Genomic DNA, 25,523 nt, shown 5'->3' with positions numbered 1-25,523 from the left:
CTTATTTAAATATTTTAAAAAAATATTTTATTTTTTTCAGCAATGAGTTTTATTTATTGGTTATTAATTAGAAATTCTAGTTAGGTTGTATATATTAAAAATTGAAATTTATTCTGAATTTTATTCGGATTTTATATATTCATAAGTTAAATCTACTATATTCAGGTTGTGAGATAAATACTTTTTTTTTTAATATATTGTTGTCTTATTTTATCTTTATTCTAATATATTTTCATTATCTTATTTAATTTGAATTTAAGATAAAATATATGAACTTTTAAATTTTTTGAAAGGGAAAGTCTCTAGGCTTTGTACATGAACCCAAATATAGTCCAATCCATGCACCGGATGGTTATTAAATATAAAATATTTAAATAGTAAAAAAAAATAGACATTAAAAAACTAAATATCTAAAATTTACTAGAGAAACTAATTTTTTAATATTGAAGCCTAAATGTGAAACATAACTAAATAATATTAAATTAAACTTTACAGAATAATCAAGTAATTAAATTAAATATAGTTTAAACTATAATAATATTGAATGATTTTAGAAAATTTGATATAGTCAAAATTTGTAATTGATAAAATGTTGGGTGAACTGATATGCGTTCGGAAGCGATGAGACTCGAACATCTATTACTGATCCAAACTAAAGTAAAGAAAACAAAATACAGAAATAAAATAATTTAAAAAGTAATTAGAATTTAAATTTTAAATTTAAATATAGAATATAGGGAAAACTTCAAATACCCCGCGTTGGTTTTGCACTTTCTCACTTTAGTACCCTGTAATTTAAAGTGTATCAAGTTAGTACCAAGTTTTCACTTTAGTACCATGTGGTTTAAAGTGTATCAATTTAGTACCCTGTGGTTTCACACTTTCTCACTTTAGTATCATGTGGTTTAATATTTCATTAAATTATATATAAAAAACTTTAGATATCCTATTTAGGTTTATCGAATATTCGTTTTAGTACCGTTTACTTTTAACTTTGTCATTGATTTAGCGAAAAAATACCCCTAAATGGATAATAGAAACAAAAAAATAAAACCACAGGATACTAACTCGATACAAAAATGAAACCACAGAGTACTAACTTGATACACTTTAAACCACATGGTACTAAAGTGAGAAAGTGCGAAACCACAAGATGCTAACTTATACACTTTATACCACATGATGCTAAAGTGAAAAAGTATGAAATCACATAGTGGTTTTTTGAAGTTTTTTCTAGAATATATATACTTTTGCATGTTTTGGTTTACAAATTCACACTAGTTGTGTGTGTATGTGTGTTTTTTTCATGTTTTAGCTAGTTCCAGTAGTTTTCTTATTTTTGGTGGGAACGAAAGTTCATTTCTTCAGCGTGACTATGCCAGACCTTCATACTATATATAAGAGAGCTAACTGCAGCATTTGTAATTTATATTTATATACTATGAAATATTTATTTTTTCAATAAAAATTTATGAGATATTGGTGAAAACTAAAGGGGTGTTCGGCTTAGCTTTTAAAAAGCGCTTTTGGATTGAAAATTAATTTTCAGCCCAATAGAGCGTTTGACAACCTCAGTTTTAAAATCTACTTCTACTTTTTAGAATCAAAAAACTGATTTTGAAAGCCCCAGAATCAGAAACATAAAGAAACTGCTTCTTAAAATCTGATTCTGATTTTGAACTCAAAGTTCAAAATTTTATTTTAATTTTAAATTCAATATTTAAATTTAAATTTAATATTTTAAATTTTAATTTTCAAATTTATTTTTAAATTTTTAAATTTTAACTTTTAAATTTTAAAATTTGAAAAAAAGATTTCAAACTTTAAATTTTAAATTTTAATTTTAAATTTCAAATCTCAAATTTTAGATTTTAAAATTTTAATTTTTAAATTTCAAAATTTCAAATTTTAAATTTCAAATTTCAAATTTTCAAATTTTAAATTTCAAATTTCAAATTTAAGATAAAGTTTAAAATTTGACATTTTAGATTTTAAAATTTAAATTTAAAAATTTGAAATTTTGAAATTTTAAATTACAAGTTTTAATCTTCAAATTATAAATTTTAAATTTTAAACATTCAAATTTTAAAAATTTATATTTTATACTTAATAATTATTTTAAATTTTAAATTTTAAATTTTTCAAAATTTTAAATTTTAACTTTAAAATTTAAATTTTAAAATTATATTTTTAAATATTAAAATTTTATATTTTAGATTTCATAATTATTTATATTTTTAAGGAAAAACTTCAAAAAACCCCCCTGTGGTTTCGCAGTTTCTCACTTTGCCCTACCTGTGGTTTTGTAGTTTCTCACTTTGCCCCCCTGTGGTTTAAAATGTATCAGTTTTTCCCCCTGTGGTTTCTTTTTTCTCCTTTTCTTATCAATTTTATTATTTTTTTTTCTTAAATCAGTGATAAAGTTAAAATTAAAGGGTACTAAAGTGAATATTTGATAAATCTAGATGGGTATCCGAAGTTTTTTGTATATAATTTAATGAAATATTAACAAAAAAAACTACCGAAAAGATAAAAACGAAACCACAGGTGGGCAATTTAAAGTCAGCCAAATACTCTACAGCTTTTAACCAAAATCACTTCTCCAAACTAAAATTATTTTTCACAAATTACTTTTTCAAAAGTTAGGCCAAACGAGCCCCTAAATAGGGAATTACGACTGCCTAGGGATGAAGATAAGAGTTTTTTCTTATTAAATAATTTTGAAAAATTAATTTTAAAAATTAATATATATATATATATAGAACTAGGCTACTATACTATCGGGAGCACGGAGCGCTCCGTGCTACCAAGTTGTTTTTGATGATGCGGCTTCCAAATCGAGGATGAACTAGGCTACTATACTATCGGTAGCACGGAACGCTCCGTGCTACCAAGTTGTTTTCGATAATGCGACTTCCAAATCGAGGATCGGCTCCATTAGACTTGATCTATACTATTGAAAATATTTAGAAACTAAATTTCATAATTTTTCGATATCATTTACCTATCAAACAAGTAGTCTAAAATTGAACGGATGAAAATAAAAATCTCATAAAAAATGATGATAAAAGATTTAAATTCAAGATCAGATATACTGATCTTACTCTAAATAGTGAAAAGAATTTTCTATAAAATTTTCATTGCATTTGAATTGTTTTACACTGTAAAACTCTCACAAACACATCACATCGGCCATTAAAATTGTCAATTTTGAGATCTTTTGATCACTAGTCAAATGATGTAGAAAAAATCTGAAATCTTAGTTTCCAAATACTTTTATATGTAGATCAAGTCTAACGGAGCCGATCGTCGATTTGGAAGTCGCATCATCGAAACACAACTTGTAGCACGGAACAGCTCCGTGCTACCGATAGCATAGTAGCGGCTGACCTGATAATATAGTACATATATATATATATATATATATATATATATATATATATATATATACACACGAAATTAAATCTAAAACCTAGCAAACCCTAATTTCTTCCCCCAGTCTCAAGCCTGCCCGCCGCTCTGTGCCGGCGTCCCCTTCCCCTTTCCCCTCCTCAATCTCCGCTACCGTCTTCGCCCGCCAGCACCATCTTCTTCTCTACCTCGCCGCTGTCTGACCGCCGCCAGCCTCCGTCGGCCCCCACCTCGCCGCTGTCTGACCGCCGCCAGCCCCCGTCAGCCACCTCCACCACAGCAAGTTCGTGCTGCTGCCTTCCCTCCCCCCTCATCTTCCTCCCTCCCTCCATAACAGATAATCTCCTAAATTTTGCCTAAAACAGCACCTAACACAAGAAGCAAATCGTGAGCTGATGTGTCCATTGTTTACTTTTCTTGTTTCACCCTTAGTCCGACATCAAATTACCGGATTTGCTTATAGTTATTATTATTGAAATAATTTGAGATTTGAGATTACAAACTTAATATTAAATGAATTCTCATTTTCATTTTTGCATCTTCAGGTAAGCTTGAGAGGATTTGAAGATAGATGGTGAAAAAGAGCAAAAGTAAGCGCTTGCTCAGTACCTCAAAAAAAGGAAAAAAAGTTACTTTCCTAGTTCTTTGATTTGATGACACATAACATAATTTATTTTATTGGGGGTGGGGTATTCTTTTTTGGGTCATTTAGAGAGCAAGAGTAAGAGGATTTCTCTTAAAAAGAAGTACAAGGTGTTACGGAAGGTGAAGGAGCACCACAAAAAGAAGGCGAAGGAAGCTAAGAAGCTTGGACTGAACAATAGGAAGAAGGTCGAGAAGGACCCCGGCATTCCCAATGATTGGCCTTTCAAGGAACAGGAGCTCAAAGCACTGGAAGCACGGAGAGAGCGCGCGTTGGAGGAGCTGGAGCAGAAGAAGGCCGCTCGCAAAGAGAGGGTACTTGCTTCCCAAAATCTCTTCTTGTGCTTAAAGTTAGTAATTTTTTTGGGAAAGAAGTGATCTTCATTATTATTCATTTTTATTTGTTCTTCTTTCCGTAGAATATGATATCGTGATGGTAATGTGTTGTAGCTAGGATCCATGTCATCATTAGATGCTCAACTAGTTCTTCACAAGTGTTTAAGTGCCCATCTGTACAGGCCGTACCAACTGTACCAATAAAAAATTGGCACAATATGACCTCCGTGCTGATGACATGACTCAAACTCTCTTTTTTTTTGTTTTGAAATTAGCGTTTACCTCAGTGAAGTTCAAAAGTTTTGATAAAGACAACGATCAGAACATATTGGTGCCCGAAAGATAAATATTTTATGTCATTATGTGTCAATACAGAGATATTTGCTCAAAAGCTTTAATAAAGACAACGATTAGAACATATTGGTGCCAAAAAGATAAATATTTTATGCCATTATATGTCAGTACAGAAATATTTTTGGTGTCCAACGTAGCACCGCACGGCACGCATGGCGGTGCCCTACGGTGCAAGCAAGTTTTCGGCACAACCTGTGCCACATCACTTTAATCTTTGGTTCTTCGTAATTGCTTTGTCTAACATCAATTGATTGGATAATGCGCCTAAGCATTTGATCTATGCTTTGTTTTTTGCTTAGCTATTGGCCAACAGCAAGTTGGAATTCCTAATTTCCTATAGCCTGGAAGCTGCTCAAACTGTGATACAGGGGGAGTTAAAGAGAGAGAACTTGGAAGGAGGCTGTCAAAGTAATTTTAGAATTTTGCGATTATGTCTCTGAAACTGGGTTGTTAGCGGATACAGATTTCAAACAGAACCTGAGTTTAATATCTTGTAGTTGGAAACTTGTGATTGCTAGTAGGAACTTGACAATGTCTGCTGGATAATTTCTTATTTCTTGGAATGGTTTATAGATGGTATCAGCTATTTTAGGTTATGCAGCAGGAAACCATATAGAAATTTTTTTTCCGGGTAAATCTGAAAAGAACTACTCAAATCATCTTGAGCTCATGTAGCATACATGAATGCATACCAACCTACAGACTAAGAAGGTTGGTGGTTGACGGTTCATGCCAAATTGTCTGTTTTGAGGATTAATTTTGTCTGGGAAAAAAAGCTTTCACCATAAATGTTATGACCTTGATGGCATATTAGATATTGATATATTCACCAGATTTTTTTGCTAGCTGGATTAGAATGCTTATACCGTTTCTGTTTGTTAGTAGTGCCAGAACTGCATGCTTGTTGTATTTTGGTTTTTGTATGCGTTTACCATGAACTTGCATTGTAGTACTATTATATTATGGATGCAATTTTGTAAACAAGCAGGCTAAGAAGCGGAAACTTGGTTTACTTGAAGAGGATAGTGAATTGACCAGTTTTGCTTCCGAAGCTTCTGCCAAAGAGCATGAGTTTGCAAAGAAGAGTAAAGCAGATGATAATTCAGTTGTGGGCAAAAGCCATGGTAATTAAGCTTTGGAGTAATAGAATTTCGACCATAGCCTTATCTCTTCCATTTCCAATATTTTCTGAATTAATTGGTACATTTCTAGCAGACCATTCTGAGAGATCTTTCTACAAGGAGCTGGTAAAAGTTATAGAAGCATCAGATGTAATCCTTGAGGTTCTTGATGCAAGGGATCCACTTGGTACTCGTTGTCTTGACATGGAAAAGATGATATTGAAGGCGGATCCAAATAAGCGCATTATATTGCTTCTGAACAAAATAGGTACTCACTTAACCTGGATGTTTTTAAAAAAATTCAAGTTTATTGGATACAATATCAATTTTTGTTGTTGTATTAATACAAACATTCATAAAATTGTTTGGTAAAATGTATAAGACCTTTCCTTAACTATAGAGTATATTAATATGGGGCATTATACCTTATAAATTTTGATTTTACTCACTAACTTTTTACTATTTTTCGATTTTAGAAACAGAGAATTTATAGAATGTTCTGACAAGTAATGGAATATTTTATTAGGATATAGAATATTTGTTTTAAAAGTAGAAAAGATGCCCTCAAGTTCTGACTGCGGTGGTTTAAATCAAAAGTTCAATAAATTTAGGCCGTAAAATCAAAATTTTCGAAGTTCAGCACCCATTTTAAATTGCACAATTGTTCAATTAAGATCTATGCCTTTTCAGTCGCTTTTATGGTGTTAAATCAAAAGTGCCCAATCTCATTATTTATGATTTTTTATTTGTGTATGTACTGTAGATCTTGTTCCTAGGGAAGCAGTGGAGAAATGGCTCACATATCTAAGAGAAGAATTGCCGACAGTAGCCTTCAAGTGTAGTACACAGGAGCAGCGATCAAATTTGGGGTGGAAATCTTCGAAGGCTTCCAAATCAAGCAATCTTCTTCAAACAAGTGATTGCCTTGGTGCTGAAACTCTCATCAAATTGTTAAAGAATTATACTAGAAGCCACGAGGTGACAAAAAGCCATTCTTTTTTCACTTGGGTGAATTAAATCATTTCATGCATGTTTAGTTAATATGGACCGAATGGGGAATGTTCAATTTGCAGCTTAAAAGTTGTTTCTGATCTCATCCTGTATAACCATTTGTTGGTTATTTTCCGCGGAATGTGCAACCGTGTTTGGCATGCTCAACTATTTACATTTAGAAACCTATTCATGAATTAAATTACTAATGATATCCGACAAATATTTTACTTGATAAAGACAACTTTTTAGCTTCACATGCCATCATTGATGGCAGCAATTAATTCGATCACAATGAGCTATACAACATCTGGTCAAACAGCCCTATTTCTCTGATGCTTAAGGTTCTCACATCTCAGTTAAGAGAAGGCATCAAATATTCTAGTTTTGGCCCAAGACTTAAACCTAAGTTGTTAGCAATTTTCTTCGTGCAACATAAGAAATTTGAATAGTATATTAAATAGATGCCCATTGAGTATATAAAAAGGATAAGATTTTCTCTTCTGTGGGGCATAATTTCATCTGCAAAACGTTTATTTTTATTTGGCTCAATCTTCTATTTAGATATCGATGCCTTCCACTTAACTTCTAATTATTATATTGTCTAATTTGGCATGACAGCTCAAATTGTCAATTACTGTGGGTATTGTTGGGCTTCCTAATGTTGGAAAGAGCAGTCTGATCAACAGTTTGAAGAGATCCCATGTAGTTAACGTCGGTGCGACCCCAGGAGTCACCAAATCGATGCAAGAAATCCAGTTAGATAAGAAGGTGAAATTACTTGACTGCCCTGGTGTAGTGATGCTCAAGTCCTCTGAGGGTGATGTGTCCATCACCCTTCGCAACTGTAAACGAATTGAGAAGTTGGACGATCCAGTTACTCCTGGTAAACTTATAGAATATAAATTTTTTTGTTTGAGAGAGAGAATTTATGGGTGCTTAAACTATTGTAAAAAAAACCTGCTTTAAAAATAAAGGAAAACCTCTGGTGTTTACTAGTTTTTGCCTAGATAAGTAAATATACAAAAAGGCATGACAGAGAGATACTGATGAGAAAATAACAGTGACAGTGATGATGACGGCACTGTCATTGCTCTACTGTCTTAAATTATTTTCATGGATCATTGTCTTTTGCATTTATTACTTTTTGCAGTTCAATGAAGATGTAACGTTTTAGGTTGCTGATTTGCTATCGACTATCATAGGATGCTACCCAAGCCATTGTGCTGTCCAATCTTTGCATATTCGTATAAATTTGCCATTTTTATGCAATATATTTTGGCACGCTTTAGATTTACCTAGTACTGTGATTATGAAACTCTTGCAGTGAAGGAGATTCTCAACCTTTGCCCAGCCGAGAAGTTGCTATCCTTGTACAAATTGCCGAGCTTCAGCTCAGTTGATGACTTCCTTCAGAAAGTGGCTACTATTAGGGGTAAGTTGAAAAAGGGTGGAGTAGTCAACATTGAAGCTGCAGCTAGAATTGTGCTTCATGACTGGAACGAGGGTATGTTTCTCCTCATTTATGTTCTCGTAATTCTGCTGATTTCCGTGATTTGTTTTCCTCTCGAGGCTGACCCTTTTTTTTTTTCCCTTTTCTTTTGATGTTGGTAGGTAAAATTCCATATTACACACAGCCTCCCAAGAGGGATCAGGGGGCGAATTTGGATGCGGTAATTGTTTCAGAATTTGGGAAGGAATTCGACGTTGATGAAGTGTACAAGACCGAATCCTCATTTATTGGTAGCCTAGCATCAGTCGAGGACTTCCGGCATGTTGAAGTACCTCCCCATTCACCTCCGCAATTTGATGAGCAAATGCTACAGGAGGTTTGTTCTTTGACCCCTTTATTTTAAATAAAAAAATTCCTCTGATCAAATGAAATTTCTAGTGACATTGACCTATACAAATCATATTTCCTAGATACGAGTATCACGACTGGAATCACTTTTTTCCTTGGATGGTAAACCAATTGCCATGGTTTTTGCTTTAAGGAATGTTTATCGTCATAGAGGGGCTTATTGTTTCTGATTATCAAATTCTTTTCTGATGCTTTGTGAACATATTGTATATAAAGTTGCATCGTATCTTGATATCATATGCATGCAGTGGAAGTATGCCATGATCTTTTTCTTTTCCATGTACTCAGCAGCTTATACTTGGTTAATTTTTAGTGCTCGATAAAGAAAGGCATTTACACCTAGGCCTGTAAAATCATCTATTTACATACATAATCCTATAGATTTTGGAATGCGCGCCCCTCAAATCTTCAGTCTCTTGCAAATGTATATTCATTATCTTTAGCTGGGGAGTCAATCCAACAGTGAATTAGAAATATTATTTTGGTGTTCGAAGAGATGTTTTGTTGTTAAAACTTGAAAGTAACAGGGTATATGTTTGATAAGTTTACTTTTGCAGGGCAGATGCAGAAATTCAGGTTTTGTAGGGTGATATTTGTGGATAGATAGTTTCGGATGCTTTTTACATATCAATAATCGAAACAAGGAAACTTATATCTTGATCTTTGCAGGATAACCCGAAGCAGAATGAAACTGAAATTGCTGAGAACACGGACGAGCCTATGGCTCTCGATGCTGAGTCTCATTTTGAATCCGCGCCTAGCGGTGTAAGCAGGCAAAACGACAAGTTATATACGGCCGAGGGCATATTAGATCCTCGCAAGCGAAGAGCCGAGAAGACGCGGAGGAAGGCGAACAAACTGAATAGATTGAATGAAATGGACGCCGATTATGATTTCAAGGTGGATTACAGGATGAAAGATCTGGGTTCTGATGGTGATATCAATTCTGCTGAGGAGGGCAATGCAGATAGCGACGATGAAGCCGACCACCGGACTGTCCCTATGGCCGGGGTTGAGTTGGATGCATAGAAATTTTGAGAGATTTGAGTAGAGATAAGAGTTAGATTGTGCTCTTTTTATGTTGTATTGGAAATTTTGTTCGGCTACAAAGCAGTAATGCTTAAGAGCAGTTTGAGAAGTTGATCTTTTGTTTTCGTTTCTGATTTTTAAATTCTCTTAAATATGCCGAGTTAATTTTATCTCTGTAAAATTTTAAATTCTCTTAAATATGCTGAGTTAGATTATAGATATTAGTGTTTTAATAAGAGATCAGTTGTTCTCTCTTTAAAATAACTCTTCTATCCGCTCAACTTCAAAATTTAATTTATTTTTTTTAAAAAAGTAGATTTAAAATTTTGATATTATTTCAAAATTTTGATATAAATTTTTAATATTTAATTTTTAATTTGAATTTAAATTAATATATTATAAAGATAAAATTAGTATATTTTATATCTATGAATAAAACATCGATAATAAAAATAATTTATTTCGATTTCGATGCAGCTGACGAACCAAATAGAATTAAATAATGAGTCATTCCGATTCTGATTCTAATTTATTTCGATTTCGATTTAGATTCTAATTCTAATTCCGATTTCGACTTCGAACCAAACGTGCCCCCTATATACTGTATATAAGAGAGCAATTGTAGCACTTAAAATTTATATTTTTTTTATGAAATATAAAATCAAATAGGAAATTTGTATATAAGAGAGCAATCGTAGCACTTAAAATTTATATTTTTTTTATGAAATATAAAACCAAATAGGAAATTATGAGTGCCTTATTAAATAATTTTGAAAAATTAATTTTAAAAATATTAACGGGTTTTTGATTAGTTAACGAATCAACCCGAGCCCTCTTTAGAATAGAGAACCGGTTTATCATTCAATCTATTAGATAAGATTTGGCGGCTTCAAACCGGCTATTTAAATGCATAGGATTGGGGCCAGAGCAATTCTAAAACCCTAGTTCCACTGTAGAACGTCTCTCCATTAGGGTTTTACGACCACCGCCGCGGAGATCGAGAGAGAGAGGTAGGGATGGGGAAGACGACGTACATGAGGTTGAGGGGGAGCCGCCACCTTCGGCAGCGGCTGGTGCTGGCGACTCTCACGGCGACGCCGATCGTGGTGAAGGAGATCCACTCCGACGACACCTTCCCGGGGCTGCGACCCCACGAGGTCTCCCTCTTCCGCCTCCTCGAGAAGATCACGGACCACTCCTTGATCGAGTTCGGCGAAAGCGGTAATAATCCTGATCGATCCCCCCATCTCCCTTCCTCTCGATTCTCGATTTTGAACAAAAACCCTAGCTTTGATTCGTTTTTGTTTTGGTGTGTTTTTTTGGGGCGATTTAGGGACGGAGTTGCTATACAAGCCCGGAGTTTTGATCGGGGGAAAGAATCTCGTGCACGATTGCGGTTTGAGCCGCTCGATCGGGTACTTCCTCGAGCCGCTGATACTTTTGGGGCTTTTCGGGAAGAAGCCCCTCTCTATTAGGCTCAAAGGTTTGATCTATCTCTTCCTCTCTCCTTTTAATTCGTCTTTTTTTTTTTATTTGTGTTGCTTAATTAAACTTATGAGAAGGGAGGGAAAAAGGGAATTTCGGGAGTAAAATTTTGCTTTTTCCCCTTTTTTCTTTGGTCAATTTGATTGTAATTGTTCTTGTGCAGAGAATCGGGCCAGCATAAAATTTGGCGTTTGACATCATAGGGTAGATTTCAAATTCGCTTGTCGACAGTAATCTTATTTAAGTTTCTCCTATTAAGTAGGCTTAGTGAGAACAAAGAAAAGAGCGATTGAACGGTTTAAAAATAGATTGACTTTGGTAGATCTCCATGTTACTTTAATCGGTAGTATTCAGCCATTCAATACTGCCGAGTTTTAGTTCATAAAATAGATAAGTGTTGCAATACAAAATCCAAATTGACTTTGCTTTTCTCGTTGCATGTGAATCACCACTTTGATGCTTCGCTCGTCAGGAATTACTAATGATTCCAAGGACCCGTCTGTCGATACCTTTCGGACTACCACGTTGCATATGCTTAGGCGCTTTGGTGTTCCTTTAGAAGGGCTGGAGCTGAAAATAGAAAGTCGTGGTGCTCCTCCTCTTGGCGGCGGAGAGGTCCTTCTTCGAGTTCCTATCATCCCTAATACATTAACGGTGGGTGTAAATGGCATGTTGATAGTTATTTCATTTACCTTTTCCCAAAAGATTTTACTTAAAGTATCTAATGTGCCAATCAGGCAACGCATTGGGTGGACGAAGGGATGGTTAAGAGAATTAGAGGGATAACATTCTCCACGAGAGTGTCTCCTCAGATTGGAAATCGTATGGTGTATGCTGTACGTGGAGTCTTCAATAACTTCATACCGGATGTTCATATCTTCACCGATCATAGATCTGGTCCGGCTGGGGGAAGGTACTCTAACTAGCTATTTATCTTCTTCTTATATTAGCTTTTCTTTCCTAACAAACAAAAAGAATCTCGGATTCAATTTTTGAACTTATATATGTGTGTATCCTTGTGCTTGATTTTGTGAAAATAATAAAGTATTAACTCTAAATCAAATGGTTGTTTGAGGTCTTTGTTTCACAAGCAAGCAAGGGATGTAATATCTGACGCCTGAATTGATTTTTTTCTTTCATCCAAAAAAAATATGGGTGTTTTCGACATGTCACAATAGTACTTGAGATTGTGGAATTGTACAGATTTATGTTTTTTATCGTCTTATCTAGTGCTTTATTAGAGAACATCATGAATAGATTATGCTTTTGTCCTTCGGGGCGTATTATTTATTTCATGTGAGTTAAACCATCTGATTTGCTTGACTCCAAGACTCATCTGTTAGTCGTTTGCTTTGGCTTACGAAACTGCTTCTGGACTCCGAGAGGCATCTTTTAGGCTTTTGTCTAGCGAAAATACTAGAACTTTTGCTATGCCAACAATTTCGAAATAGCCTTAGTGGAAGCTCTAGCTACAACGGTATGTCTCGGCTTCTTATCTAACTAGTAGCTGAATGATACGGCAGGTCACCGGGATATGGCATGTCTTTGGTTGCGGAGACTACTACAGGTTGTTTGATATCCGCGGATATTGCAAGTACTGAAAAAGCGGATGAAATGGATGAAGACACTGAGGAGAAGCCGGAAGTTAAAACTCCGGAGGATATTGGTATTGAAGTTGCTTCTATCTTGCTTGGAGAGATCAAGCAGGGAGGAGTAGTTGATTCTACCCACCAGGTCTGATTTCACTTTCCAACCTCTTTACTTTTCACTTGGTTAATTTCAAATTGATGCAAATTTAACTCTAATATGCTGCAGAAACACCTGCATTGACAAGGAAGCTTTTTGAGAGAATGGCGACATTTTTTGCTCTAAACTATTTTCAGCTAAATCATCTTCTTGGGAGACTAATTGGGAATAAATTTGGTGGCCAGTTTGGTGTGAACTGGTTAATTTGTGAACAACTAATTTTCTTTAACAACAATATTTTTTTTTTTTTTCTTTCAGGGCTTGTTATTTCTTCTTTGTGCTCTATGCCCGCCGGATGTATCAAAGGTTCGCGTGGGAGCGCTCACACCCTACGGCATAGAAACGCTTAGAAATATCAGGGATTTTCTCGGAGTTAAGTTTGTCATCAAGCCCGATACGAGTACGAACACAGTTATACTAAAATGCGTCGGATCCGGGATGAAAAATATAGCTCGAAAGATTTCATGAGTCTTTATTTGTTCTTATTACTTTGTATTCTTTAGTTACATTACAGGTTAAGTACTTATTAGCGAACATTTTGGCAACAAAGCGTAATTCTGAATTGTTCAGTTATTTTGCGAAATTTTGAAATTTTAGTCTTAATTACAAGGTAGATACACATTTGTATCAATTACATTGCCGAAGATTTGTACAGTATCACTTACCATATTTATCATCTTTTTTATATAAGTCTATTTTCTACTCAATCTGATTGCGTCGAGTTCGGGAATGTCTAATCCTGATATTGGTTTCGAAATTAGATGGTTCAATAGAGCTCTGTCACCGATTCGATTCGTCATCTGTACATTGTCTGCTCTGGTTTGATCTCAGAAACTACATTGTCAGATCTAAACTCTCTGGTTCTGTCCAGGTTTAATCTCAGGAATCTGGAAACTAAACTTAATTCAAATTCAAATAAATAAAATGTTTTAAGTAAATTAAAGTTTAAAAGCTTTTTAATCACAGAGGAAGCGAAACTTAACTAAATAAATAGATAAATAAATAAGAGAGTAAATTACATTATAATTTTATCAATCTGAGTCGCTGAATTTTAATTTCTCAGTGAACTTAACTTCATCATTTTTCGTCTTATGAATTAATGATTAGACAACTTATTCATATGTCTGAAAATAACAAGACAACAACTAAGAGTCAATTTAACTATATATATAAATATATATAGAGTGAGGCTACTATGCTATCCGTGCTTCCAGTTCGTTTTCGATGTTGCGACTTTCGAATCGTCGATCGGCTCCGTTAAACTTGATCTAGAGTATTTGGAGTACCTAGAAAATAAATTTTATTATTTTTCGATATCATTTGCCTAGTGATCGAATGACCTCAAAATCAACAAATTTTAATGGCCGTAGTGAGCCGTTTGCAAGTTTAACGGTATAGAAATATTCAAATCATGTGAAATTTTGATAGAAAATTCTTTATACTATATAAAACAAGATCAATATCTTTGATTTAAAATTTTAATGTCATATTATTACATTTTGTAAGATTTTTATTTTCAGCCGTTGATTTTGAGCCCCTTCGTTCACTAGGCAAATGATATCGTAAAATCATAAAATTTATTTTCTAGGTACTTCAAATACTCTAGATCAAGTTTAACGGAGCCGATCGACGATTCGAAAGTCGCAACATCGAAAACGAGCTGGAAGCACGGAAGGCTCCGTGCTTCCGATAGCATAGTAATCTCACTCTATATATAAATAAATAAATAAATAAATAAATAAACAAATATATATATATATATATATATATATATATATGTATATATATATATATATATATATTTCAACAAATGCTATAGAAGCTAAAAACTGTAAAGTTTCTTCAAACAGTTTCACCAAAATTAATTTTTCCAACCAAAATCACTTTTACAAAAATTATTTTTTAAAAAGCTAGGCAAAATAGGCCCTTTTTGAAAATCTCTCTTAACTTTTTGAGCGTTGACCGTTGACCTATCGAAATGGGAAAAATAATCTCGTTCCGAGTCGTTTCCGAACCCGTCCGGGTTGCGAGTCGAACCGGCCGAGTCCGGTTCGATCCGAGTCGGCTTTTCCCCGGCCCCGACTCGGCGCTAAATCTCGTTCCGAGTCAACGCGCGAGCAATGAATGGGGGCCGGGGACGAAGAACACAACTCGGCGACACGGAAGGTGAAGAGGATGAGATCGAGCTCCCACTCGGGTAATCCTCAGATCCCTCCTTTCCGCTCCCCGATCGCGGTTAGTGTGGTAATTGTGCGTTAATTGGAGGTAAAAAATCTCGATTTAAGGTTCGATCCCCTACAACCAAGGGTGAGGGTTGCGTATGAAAAGCTGGTGTTAGGGTTTACGGTTTGAATCGACTATTGATGGAATTGTGGAATCTATTCGCATGAACTGCTTATATAATGGATATTTGTAGTTGGGTAGCTTGCATGTTCGATTTGTAGCACCATTTAGGAATTTGAGATTTGGACTTGTAATTTCAGTGGCTTTCTATGCTTCTTTCATTTGAAATCATTGTGGCTTGTTAAATTAGAGATAAGAGTTATTGCAAAGAGGAATTTGATATTCTGATTAATGTGAGTATTAAGGTTAATTACATCAGAAATTAGGGTTCATGCAGTTAGTAATTTGATAATGTAGATTCATCTGAGTAACTGGACTTAGTGCAGCTGGAATTATGTTCAGTTCAAATTTCGCCAGTATTTGGAATTTAAGAAATTTTTTTATTTTTATTTTCGCACATTTCTACTCTTTAATCAAAGTTGTGTAACTTTGTACTCTAATGAATGAAGATCATCTCGAAACAAAAAAAAAAAAGAAAAAATCATGAAGCTAACCTCTTTTTTTTGGTTGTCAAAACATCTATTGGCGGTCGGTGTTAAGTTTCTCTTAATATCAGGATTTAGGGTATTCCTTGCACAAATGGAAATCAGTGAAATGTTTTTATATTCCCTCTTCATCAGTTACATTGATGATTTTTCCACATAGTTTTCATATGCTTCAACAATAGTGAACATGGTTGCCTTATAATTGTAACTGTGATTTAGGAATTTGTACTTTGTTGTTGTTCTTTTTTACCTTTTTCTTTTCGTTTCTGTGTATGATAAGCAAGAGGTCCGAAATTGCCGTGTTAGATCACATACTAAGCATATTGTCGTATTTCCTCATTTTCCTTTTGTTTTGCCTTTTGATTAATCCTTTCCAAAACTGATTATGTAATTTCAATTTAAATAGGTTCAAGGATCACGTTTCTGTCTAACAAGATAGGGCCGTGATAGACAAGTCTTGTGGTGTTAATATCAAATTGAACTGCAGTCAATTGCACAAGAATATATCAATTTTTGTATTTCATAATTCTCTATGAGTTGAGGGCAGAATCGTGACGAAGGATTATCATTAGCCAGACAAGGTAAATTTACCTCTCTTTTCTATTCTGGTGTTGGTAAATTTTCTTTTCTAGATTATCCATAGGGAAAAATCTTCTTCATGGTAAAAATTAAAGTAAGAAAGATTAATTCTAAAAAGTTGAAAAGATACTTGCGTTGGTGAACATTTGATATGTAAAATTGTACTAGGACGCCCTAACCTACAGTCCATTTCGAATTATACCTACCAGTTTATTTCTTTTGGATTAGCACCCTCTCAATTAATGCTCGTTTATTGAGTTATTTCCGTCACTTGAATTGGAGATTCCATTGAAATTTAGCGCGCCATTAGCTATTAATGGTCAAACTGTTGACAGAACCTGCTGTTCTGTCATATTGAAAAACATTAAGCGCTGTTAAAATCAATGGAGTCTCTCTTAAATCCAGTGGAATCCTCATATTAATTGATGGGAATAACTTAAAACAAATAATAGTGAAAGGTTCGGGGGTGTCAATCGAGCAAAAAAAAAAAAAAAGAGGGAGACTCTCCAAACATCTTTACCTATTTGAAAATGCTACAAAATATGTTAGGATAAGTATCTCTTGGCTGTTCATAATTTACGTTACTGCTATTGCAGAAGCTTGGTGGAAAGGCGAAAAGTATAAGCTCCTGTCTCAAGTTTCAAATGGTTGAAGAGATGACTCCTCTTAGGTCAACAGGTTTCATGGACCCTGGATGGGAACATGGTGTTCCTCAAGACGAGAGGAAGAAGAAAGTAAAATGCAACTACTGCGGCAAGATAGTAAGTGGTGGAATATATAGACTGAAGCAACATTTGGCAAGAATTTCTGGTGAAGTCACATATTGCAAAAGGGCCCCTGAAGAGGTGTACATTAAAATGAAAGAAAATCTCGAAGGATATAGATCTACAAGAAAACGGCAGTTAGAAGAGAAAGAAAAGGAACCCACTTTCGATGTCCACTCCAATGATGATGATGATGATGATGTGGAAAACTCTATCCACTATAAAAGGAAATTAAGAAAGGAAGTGAATGATCAAAGCTTAGCTACGGTTATAACTCCGCTTCGCTCGTTAGGGTATGTGGACCCCGGTTGGGAACATGGTGTTGCTCAAGACGAAAAGAAAAAGAAGGTAAAATGCAATTATTGCGAGAAAATAGTTAGCGGCGGTATAAACCGGTTTAAGCAACATTTAGCGAGAATTCCCGGAGAAGTCGCATATTGTAAAATGGCTCCTGAGGAAGTGTATCTAAAGATGAAAGAAAATATGAAATGGCATCGAACGGGTAGAAGGCGAAGGATAGAAACAAAAGAAGTTTCGGCATTTTACGTGCATACAGAAAATGACGAGGAGGAAGTTGCTGGTGGAAGAAATAATGCAAATAATTTTGTAGGCGATCAAGATGTTTCTTGTGGTAATGCTATGAAGAAAAAGTCTAGAAATATAACTACAGACTCTCTCTATGCCACTTCCCAGAAAGGGAACTATTCTTTGTCCTTTAAGCATTCAAAACAAAAGGGAGGGGCTGATAAGAAAGGCCATAAAGAAGTAATTTCTGCTATTTGTAAATTCTTTTGTTATGCAGCTATACCTTTTAATGTCGCAGATTCAGCATACTTCCACAAGATGCTAGATTTAGTTGCTCAACATGGTCATGGAATTAAAAGCCCAATAAGCAAACTACTTGCTAATAGATCACTTAATGATGAAGTGGAAACAATAAAAGAATACTTTGGGGAAATTAAGGCTTCGTGGGCTACTACCGGATGCAGTATTATAGGGGATAGCTGGAAAGATGTGCAGGGAAGGACGATAATCAACTTCTTAGTGTCTTGCCCGAGAGGAACGTACTTCGTTTCCTCCATAGATGTGTCTCGCATTGTAAAAGATGCTACACATCTTTTCAAGTTGTTGGACAAAGTTGTGGAGGAAGTAGGTGAGGCAAATGTGGTGCAGGTACCAGATTTATTTTCATAATCTATCTACTCTTTTAAGTAGACTACTCATAAAAGGTTAATTGCACTAGCACAAATCTCGATGTTGTGACTTGTTTCTTTAGTCCCAAACTTTCTCTTATATTGCAACTCCATATCGGACTGTTAAGAGTGGGGGGGGGGGGGGGGGGGAGGGAAAAATCCATTGTTTATGCTCTATAAAATGACCTTTTTAACCCTGATTCAAGTAAATATTAGAATAGTCAGATGAAATCGCAATTTTTCAGAAAGTTTAGAGACTAAAGGTTCAGGGAACAAGTCACTCTATCGGGACAATACAAGGACTATTCATACATTACCCTTCATAAAATTGTTGGAAAATTGTCCGAGCCTCTTGTTGTTTTTTCTGAGAATGTTGTAGTCTCTCTAATGGCAGTTTTCCGTATCGTAGGTAATCACAGAAAATTCTTCATATTATAGAGCTGCTGGAAAGATGCTAGAGGAGAAGAGAAGAAGCTTATTCTGGATGCCTTCTGCTGCGGATTGCATCAATCAAATTCTCGGGGATTTTGCTGAGATAAAATGGGTCAGAGAATGCATCGAAAAAGGTCAAAAGATTACGCGATACATTTATAATTGCGTGTGGCTAGCAAACCTTATGAAAGAAGAATTCACAGAGGGGAAGGATCTCTTTAAACTATCAATAACAAAGTTTGCAACTACTTTTCTTACATTGCAAAGCTTGCTAGATCAAAGGCCTTCTCTTAAGAAGCTGTTCCAATCGAGCAAATGGGTATCATCCCAATTGTCCAAATCAGATGCGGGCAAAGAAGTAGAAAAGATTGTGGTTAATCCCACATTCTGGAAGAAGATTCAATATGTGAAAAAAACTGTAGACCCGGTTTTGCAGATACTTAAGAAAGCGGAAAGCAATGAAGGGTTGTCCATGCCGTCGATATACAATGACATGTACCGAGCTAAGCTGTCTATTAAAGCTGTCCATGGCGATGATGAGAGAAAGTATGGGCCTTTCTTGGTTGTAATAGACAGTCATTGGAATGCTGTTTTCAACCATCCTCTGTATGTTGCTGCTTACTTCTTGAACCCGTCCTTTAGATATCGACCAGACTTCATGGCGGTATGCTTAAAGCATTGAATGTTACCTTTTTCTTTTACCTTTTTCTTTTTCAAGTGAATGTTTCATCTTGATATGGTGTGATGTTGCACCTAATTCTCATTTTTCATGATCTAATTTGTAGCTTCCTGAGGTTATTCGTGGCTTGAATGAATGCATAACTAGACTTGAATCGGATAATGTAAGGAGAGTTTCTGCTGCTTCCCAGGTACTCACATTGTTTGAATTGTGAAATTTAGTAATGGCTAAGTTGAATATCCCAATTTTCAAACCAGCTCCCGTGGGTGGAATGCTGAAACCTATATATATTACCCTCGAAACTACAATATTTCACTCCTTTGCTCTCTGTGAGTGTTCTCTGAGGCAAGATCTATCACTTAGCTTACAGGTCAAAGTGGGCAAAATGTATGTTTTAGTATTTCAAGGGGAACAATGTAAAATCATGATATTCTGTAGGGAGATTTCCTTTGTTCAGCTCTTATTATTCATTTTGCCGAGAAGCTTCCTTGGTTTCTTTTCTCTTCCTCTTTTAATGCACTCTATTTGTCATCTTATTTATCTTAGATTTCAGATTTTGTTTTTGCAAAAGCTGATTTTGGAACCGATCTGGCTTTGAGTACAAGGATGGAGCTGGATCCAGGTAATCATATTTGACTAATATGGATTGCAAACTTTCAACAATTTAGATTGCAATGCTAAACCAGGCATCAATTTTTCTTTTTTGATATGTTTTTTCAATCACAGCTGCCTGGTGGCAACAACATGGAATCAATTGCCTCGAGTTGCAACGAATTGCTATTCGCATATTGAGCCAGACATGTACATCTCGTGGTTCCGAACACCACTGGAGTGCCTTTGATCAAATTCACACTACTAGACGCAATCGTATAGCCCAAAAAAGATTAAAGGATCTTACTTACACCCATTACAACCTACGTCTTCGCGAATGGCAATTTAACAGGACAGATGATTGTTCAATTTCCCTTGACAATGCTCTACTAGAGAGATTGTTGGAAAGCTGGGTTGTTGAGATTGACAAAGCAGCTTCTCCAGGAGGCGAGGTATATTTTTTAATGTATATAACTGCAAACCCTCCAAAAACTTAATGTCTTCCACATATAGCGTTTAGTTAAAAATGCCTCTCTTAAAAATATACAAAAATGCTAATTAAAAAAAACCAACTTTCGCCCATTAATTTGGAGACTTCTCAACGTAAGATAAGGATATTGTTGTAAACAACTGCAGTTTCAAGGAACATATATGAAAATTGATATTTTACAAGAATATGTACATAGATGTATGATTTTGCAGTTATATACATGTAGAAGTATCTTTATTCTTTAATTCGATTCACTTGTTTTTGTTATATCGATTGATCGGATTGCCTGTTGTGAATGTAGGAGACTCTTTATAATGAAACGGAACAAGAGCCCTACTTAAAGGAAGTAAACGAGAATATGCATTTAGATGCAACGTCAAGGAAACCTCATACAAGCAGTATACCTTTGCCTGAAGTAGTCGAGTCCTTAGAGGTTCATCCTGCTTCTATGGCTACTGCTAGTGACGAAGATGGTGGTGATCTTAACTTTCTCGATGATGATCTCAGTGATTAGATGAAGTTTATCATAATAGATCTTCTATTAGAAAAGTAATGGTTTCATAATCATCTCTTCTTTATTAGATCTTATTGTTCTGTATATTAAAGCATCCCGCTGTTGTAATCTCTCGTATTATATTTCAGATTAGTGGTAAACATATTTGGTCGCTCATGTAGATATAATTTCGACTGCGTTGTACCCACGGAATAAAACATGTATAGATTTTGGAAATTTAGTATCGAACATCCATAACAAATTCCTCAATATGTATTCTCTGTCTAGCTCTTGTGCCCTCAAATGAAAGGTTTTACTTTTACTAGTTGAAACAATTCTTCCTTTTATAAAGGGCACGAAATGTCAACCATATAATACCATGCATTATGTAAAGGTAATATTGTGCTAATTCATTCCTTCTAAATCTCATCTTGTATGATCTTTAGGTTCTCCAAATATTTGTTACTTTATTACATGGTGGAATCATGCAGTCTAATTGGTTGCATCCCACGGTAATCGAGCTAGTATAATTCACAGTACAAATTTATCTATCTATATTGAAGATGTATTAGAATTTTATCTTACTTTTCCTCTACATTGTGATTCAAGCTTGTATATCTGAATACAGTTTAAACTGGTTGTGAAGAGATAACAAGAATTGGCAGACACCTGGTGCTTGAGTTTGCATTGATTATTATTTTTTCTGTTTTGTTTTCTTTCTTTTCTCTCGAAGAAAAGCCAGTAGGGCAATGGTATCTGTGTTCTCATATCTATAGAAGTGATTGTCCAAAGTGATCTGTTAGTGTTTATGGTCCAGAAGATGTACAGAAACAGAACCACAAACAAGAGACGGGGATGACAAATACTAACAGCAGCCATGGCAATTGGCAATGGAGATAACTCTTCTGATCGGAACTAGCATCCTTCTTCAGGTTGACAGGTACCATTGTTACACTTCATTTCTCTGTGCATCCATAAATATTTTGTTTTTTTCACCTTTTCATAAAGCTGATTTACATCTCCGAAATGAAGCATCAACAAAGTTCTACAAGAGAGGCACTCTCAAGCTCTACTCATCTACTTAGTCCATATACACATCAAATTTGTTCTTTACAACTCATTGTATATGAATATTACTCTAACTATCATAGAACTAGCACTAGGAAGCTGTTCTCAATCTACCCATCATTCCGTTTTCGGCACCTGAATTAGCTCACACTCTAACTTAGAGCCTACCTCTGATATAGGCTAAGGTGATCACAAAATATAAGGAGGTCCAACCAGCGTAGCGAGACAATGAGTTGCTGCCGGCGCCTGTTGGGTTGTCCGACCCGTATACTGTGCTCGAGCCCGAGTTGTTAGTGTTCAACACCGACGAACCAGAACTTGTACCAGGAGTCGAACCAGAACTTGTACCAGGAGTCGAACCATAACTTGAAGCAGGAGTAAAACCAGGAGTAGTGGCTGTAGGATTATAGCCAGAGACCCCGCTGCGAATGCAAGAGGTGAGGAAGGTCATGTTATGCATGTTGAATAGACAGCATTTATAGTATATGATATTGCTTTTTCATAGCAGTGTTTACCTTGAAGTTGGATAAATGCATGTCCCTGAGCCTGCAAAAAGTTCCAGAGATCAATTTCTTAGCAAAAAACCCTAAATTTTTTTTTTCTACCTCGAAATTGAAATGAGTTTTTCAAACCCAAAAGCAGCAGCTATAGTTTAAAGCTCCGGCTTCTGCTACAGCTGTTGGGGAGGATATCAATGGAAAAGCTATTATTGCTTCTTCGAACAGTTGTACGTGACAACACTTCTGCAAAAGCTTCGGTTTCATACTCAAGAAAGGATGCTCAAATTGCAAGTGTTTTCTTACTTGGATTAACATTGACGATCATCCCCGTCCCTCCAAAATCGCAACTTGTTGGTGAAGGATTCCTCTGATAGTAGTTATTGAATGCGTATGATGCATGAGCCTGAAGCGTGTTGGGGTTGTAGCAGCTGCCCATCGGTTGGATCGCCGAGCAATCCGCACCCCCAATCCCACAGGCATAATCCAGTGCCAATTGGAGTGCCGAATCCGGCACACCGGTCTTCGCCACGCACCAAGTCTGACCTGCTACTGCAGGTGTAACCGGCATGGTGCTCGGCACAGTGACAGGCGGCGTTACGGACGGCACGTAACCCCCGGCCGGCGCATATGGATAAGTCGGCGTGTAAACCCCTGGCGGCGTATAAGGATAAGTCGTAACAGGATTGGTCACAGGAACCATCGTTGGAGTCGTCGCTGGATTCGTGACGGGCACGATGGGAGTGGTCATCGGCGTAGGGTAAGGGTTTGTGACTGGCACTGGAGTGGTTGCAGGTGTCGGTGTCGGCATCGGCATCGGATTATTCGTGGGAGGGATTGTGATAGGTGTCGTGGAAGGGTTAGTGGGAAGAACAGTGACAGGATTGGTCGAAGGGACGGTCACTATCCCCGGCGATGGGTTCGTGGAAGGGACAGTGATGGGCGTGGTGGTGACGGGGTTTGTTATCGGAGCATAAGTGTCGCGGACCGTCGTACTCTTTTCATGGTCAAGAAGCAGCAGCTCTCTATGAGAAGAAGGGAAAATCAGTTGCTCCTCCCAATTTAGTATTTCCTTCCGAGTTTCCCCCACATGAGATACATCCACATAAAAACCCCAAACCCTTTTGTTTATGACAGGATACATATCTAAAGACCTTTTCATTTTTTCGCTGAATTGAGCTACTTCTACTTCACTTGGGGAAACATAGCTCTTCACATTGAAAACTAAGGGAATGGTGTCTTCTAAGTTGGATAGAGCACTCAAAGCAGTTATGGCCCTTTGTGCAGTGGATTGAACAAACCCATCAGATAAGCTCAGTTGTCCATCCACGAAGGTCTCTATCAGCACAAACGACCCCGAATTCTTCTTTACAAATTCCACGGCTCTCCGAAAATCCTTGTTCCGAGTTTTCCCAACGGTTTCGAGGGTGGAGAGGGAGAACATCGCTGAGATTTTTACGGCCCGGTCGAGGCCGAAGGCTTTGAGGGAGGAGTAGAGTGAGTTCAGGGTGTGGAGGAGTGAAGGGAGGGCCCTCTCATTGGGGATTACTATGATGTTGGTGATGTTAAGATAGGGGAGAGTGCTTATGAGGTGGGTTGCTAGCCATGAGGAAGCTAAAGCATTTGCTTCTGATGGTTTTTGAGTGTCAAACTGTTTCAGAAACAGATCAACAGGGACAGCAGATTTGGACAGTGGATGTAAGAAGGGTTGTGGGTTTGTGAGGAAGATTCTGTACTGAGCAGGGGAGAGTCTGTTCTTGTGGAGGAAAGATAGTGCTTCTGTGGGTGAAGGTGAAGAAGATTGAGGGCTCTCTTCCCTTGCATCATATGAAAATCCCACAAAGGCTCCTGGAAACACCAAAGAAAGAAGAAAATGAAAAATGAAACTGAGATTCTGAAACAGTTGTGGTATATCAGAAGGGGAAAGTGGTTTATGCCAATCTTAAAGTAGCTATCAAAGAGGAGTAAATGAGAAACTCTCTTTCTTTGTCTCTTCTTGTCTTTTGTTGTTGTTGTTGTTGTTTGTAGCTCAATAAGAGAAAAAAAAAATGCAACAGAAAGAAAGGGAAAGGAAGGGAGAGGAGAATGAGTGATGTACTGACCTGAAGAGCAAGCAGACTGAAGGGATAGGAGGAGAGAGAAGAGGAGGAGCAGGCCATGATCAGCCCTAATAACCCTTGTAGCCATTGAAGTTATTTCTTTCTAAGTAATCTCCTCCTCAAGAGATGGAGGTGGAGGAGGGAGCATTACTGGAGAGAGAGAGAGAGAGAGAGAGAGAGAGAGAGAGAGACAGAAGGGGCAAAAGAGAGGAGGAGGAGAGAGTAATGTAGAAAGAGAGAGAGTTAGAGTTAAGAGGAGAAGGAAAAAGTTGAAGCTGAGTAAATAAAAAGTAGTGGTAAAGCCAAAAAAGCAGTAGGGGAAAGGTAGAGAAGAAGCCCAAAGAAAGAAAAGCAGGGAGGGAGGGAGGGGAGGTGGGGGAGGGGTGTTTGGTGAAGACTGAAGACTGCTCTTGGGAAGTGATGGGGTTGCATAAAATTTCAGCAATGTGAGGACAAAAGAGGGGGCAGCATGAGATTGGTGGCCACAGTTTCCACCTCCCAAGGAATCAAGTCATGCATGTCCTTTTCTTTTTTTCTTTTTATTTTTTGTTTTTTCATCCTCTCTTTTCTTTTCTTTTTCTTTTTTTCCTTTTTTGGGTTTTTCAGCTCCACTATCAAATATATCTTGGCTGTGTTGAATGATGCTCCTTGCTTTGCCTTTGGATGACATAAAAAATGCAAAATTGGGCATATTATGTTGTATCTAATAAAAACATAAAAGAGCATTTACATTTAAATTCTTCTAGAAAATGTGAACTGTTACTTTGTGTATGTGAACTGTTACTTTGTGTATATTTGGTCTGATTTTCAGAATAGCATTTTATGCTGCACTAAA

General features: G+C 36.3%; 4 protein-coding genes across 6 annotated transcripts; 3 read left to right on the top strand and 1 right to left on the bottom strand.

The window, feature by feature from the left end:
- Positions 3,477 to 9,942, top strand: LOC109719252 (guanine nucleotide-binding protein-like NSN1). 2 transcript variants are annotated; one of them, XM_020245825.1, is made up of 10 exons: positions 3,477 to 3,694; positions 3,957 to 4,001; positions 4,124 to 4,368; positions 5,732 to 5,867; positions 5,959 to 6,132; positions 6,628 to 6,842; positions 7,476 to 7,740; positions 8,182 to 8,361; positions 8,469 to 8,683; positions 9,385 to 9,942. In XM_020245825.1, exons 2-10 carry the CDS (start codon positions 3,983 to 3,985, stop codon positions 9,742 to 9,744), a joined length of 1,809 nt encoding a protein of 602 aa, XP_020101414.1. In that variant the 5' UTR covers positions 3,477 to 3,694; positions 3,957 to 3,982; the 3' UTR covers positions 9,745 to 9,942. The 2 variants fall into 2 exon arrangements, with proteins under 2 accessions (XP_020101414.1, XP_020101413.1); XM_020245824.1 differs by having other exon boundaries at positions 5,956 to 6,132.
- LOC109719253 (probable RNA 3'-terminal phosphate cyclase-like protein) lies at positions 10,660 to 13,648 on the top strand. The gene is made up of 6 exons (XM_020245826.1): positions 10,660 to 10,965; positions 11,078 to 11,227; positions 11,702 to 11,883; positions 11,967 to 12,142; positions 12,753 to 12,963; positions 13,234 to 13,648. Exons 1-6 carry the CDS (start codon positions 10,761 to 10,763, stop codon positions 13,441 to 13,443), a joined length of 1,134 nt encoding a protein of 377 aa, XP_020101415.1. The 5' UTR covers positions 10,660 to 10,760; the 3' UTR covers positions 13,444 to 13,648.
- Positions 15,085 to 21,359, top strand: LOC109719186. 2 transcript variants are annotated; one of them, XM_020245730.1, is made up of 8 exons: positions 15,085 to 15,172; positions 16,210 to 16,383; positions 16,977 to 18,319; positions 18,749 to 19,435; positions 19,557 to 19,640; positions 19,997 to 20,072; positions 20,177 to 20,493; positions 20,833 to 21,359. In XM_020245730.1, exons 3-8 carry the CDS (start codon positions 17,027 to 17,029, stop codon positions 21,043 to 21,045), a joined length of 2,670 nt encoding a protein of 889 aa, XP_020101319.1. In that variant the 5' UTR covers positions 15,085 to 15,172; positions 16,210 to 16,383; positions 16,977 to 17,026; the 3' UTR covers positions 21,046 to 21,359. The 2 variants fall into 2 exon arrangements, with proteins under 2 accessions (XP_020101319.1, XP_020101320.1); XM_020245731.1 differs by having other exon boundaries at positions 15,101 to 15,240; positions 16,210 to 16,384; positions 16,979 to 18,319.
- LOC109719188 (glucan endo-1,3-beta-glucosidase 3-like) lies at positions 21,984 to 24,890 on the bottom strand. Its single transcript, XM_020245732.1, has 4 exons — positions 24,692 to 24,890; positions 22,896 to 24,437; positions 22,608 to 22,638; positions 21,984 to 22,514 (listed from the first exon to the last, which is right to left on the bottom strand). The coding sequence occupies exons 1-4, from the start codon at positions 24,774 to 24,776 to the stop codon at positions 22,250 to 22,252; spliced, it is 1,923 nt and encodes a 640-aa protein (XP_020101321.1). The 5' UTR covers positions 24,777 to 24,890; the 3' UTR covers positions 21,984 to 22,249.

The sequence above is a fragment of the Ananas comosus genome, linkage group 13 (genome assembly GCF_001540865.1).
Source record: "Ananas comosus cultivar F153 linkage group 13, ASM154086v1, whole genome shotgun sequence".
Taxonomy (NCBI): domain Eukaryota; kingdom Viridiplantae; phylum Streptophyta; class Magnoliopsida; order Poales; family Bromeliaceae; genus Ananas; species Ananas comosus.
This window is presented reverse-complemented; position numbering and strand designations above follow the sequence as displayed.

Coding starts and splice junctions, on each gene's coding strand:
- LOC109719252 (XM_020245824.1), top strand. Junction 4,369..5,731: donor AGGCCGCTCGCAAAGAGAGG/GTACTTGCTTCC, acceptor GTAAACAAGCAG/GCTAAGAAGCGGAAACTTGG. Junction 8,362..8,468: donor GCTTCATGACTGGAACGAGG/GTATGTTTCTCC, acceptor TGATGTTGGTAG/GTAAAATTCCATATTACACA.
- LOC109719253 (XM_020245826.1), top strand. CDS start 10,761: ATGGGGAAGACGACGTACATGAGGTTGAGGGGGAGCCGCCACCTTCGG. Junction 10,966..11,077: donor GATCGAGTTCGGCGAAAGCG/GTAATAATCCTG, acceptor GGGGCGATTTAG/GGACGGAGTTGCTATACAAG. Junction 11,228..11,701: donor CCTCTCTATTAGGCTCAAAG/GTTTGATCTATC, acceptor TTCGCTCGTCAG/GAATTACTAATGATTCCAAG.
- LOC109719186 (XM_020245730.1), top strand. CDS start 17,027: ATGGTTGAAGAGATGACTCCTCTTAGGTCAACAGGTTTCATGGACCCT. Junction 19,436..19,556: donor ATCGACCAGACTTCATGGCG/GTATGCTTAAAG, acceptor TCTAATTTGTAG/CTTCCTGAGGTTATTCGTGG. Junction 19,641..19,996: donor GAGTTTCTGCTGCTTCCCAG/GTACTCACATTG, acceptor TATTTATCTTAG/ATTTCAGATTTTGTTTTTGC.
- LOC109719188 (XM_020245732.1), bottom strand. CDS start 24,776: ATGGCTACAAGGGTTATTAGGGCTGATCATGGCCTGCTCCTCCTCTTC. Junction 24,438..24,691: donor TCAGTCTGCTTGCTCTTCAG/GTCAGTACATCA, acceptor TGGTGTTTCCAG/GAGCCTTTGTGGGATTTTCA. Junction 22,639..22,895: donor GATCGTCAATGTTAATCCAA/GTAAGAAAACAC, acceptor AACTTTTTGCAG/GCTCAGGGACATGCATTTAT.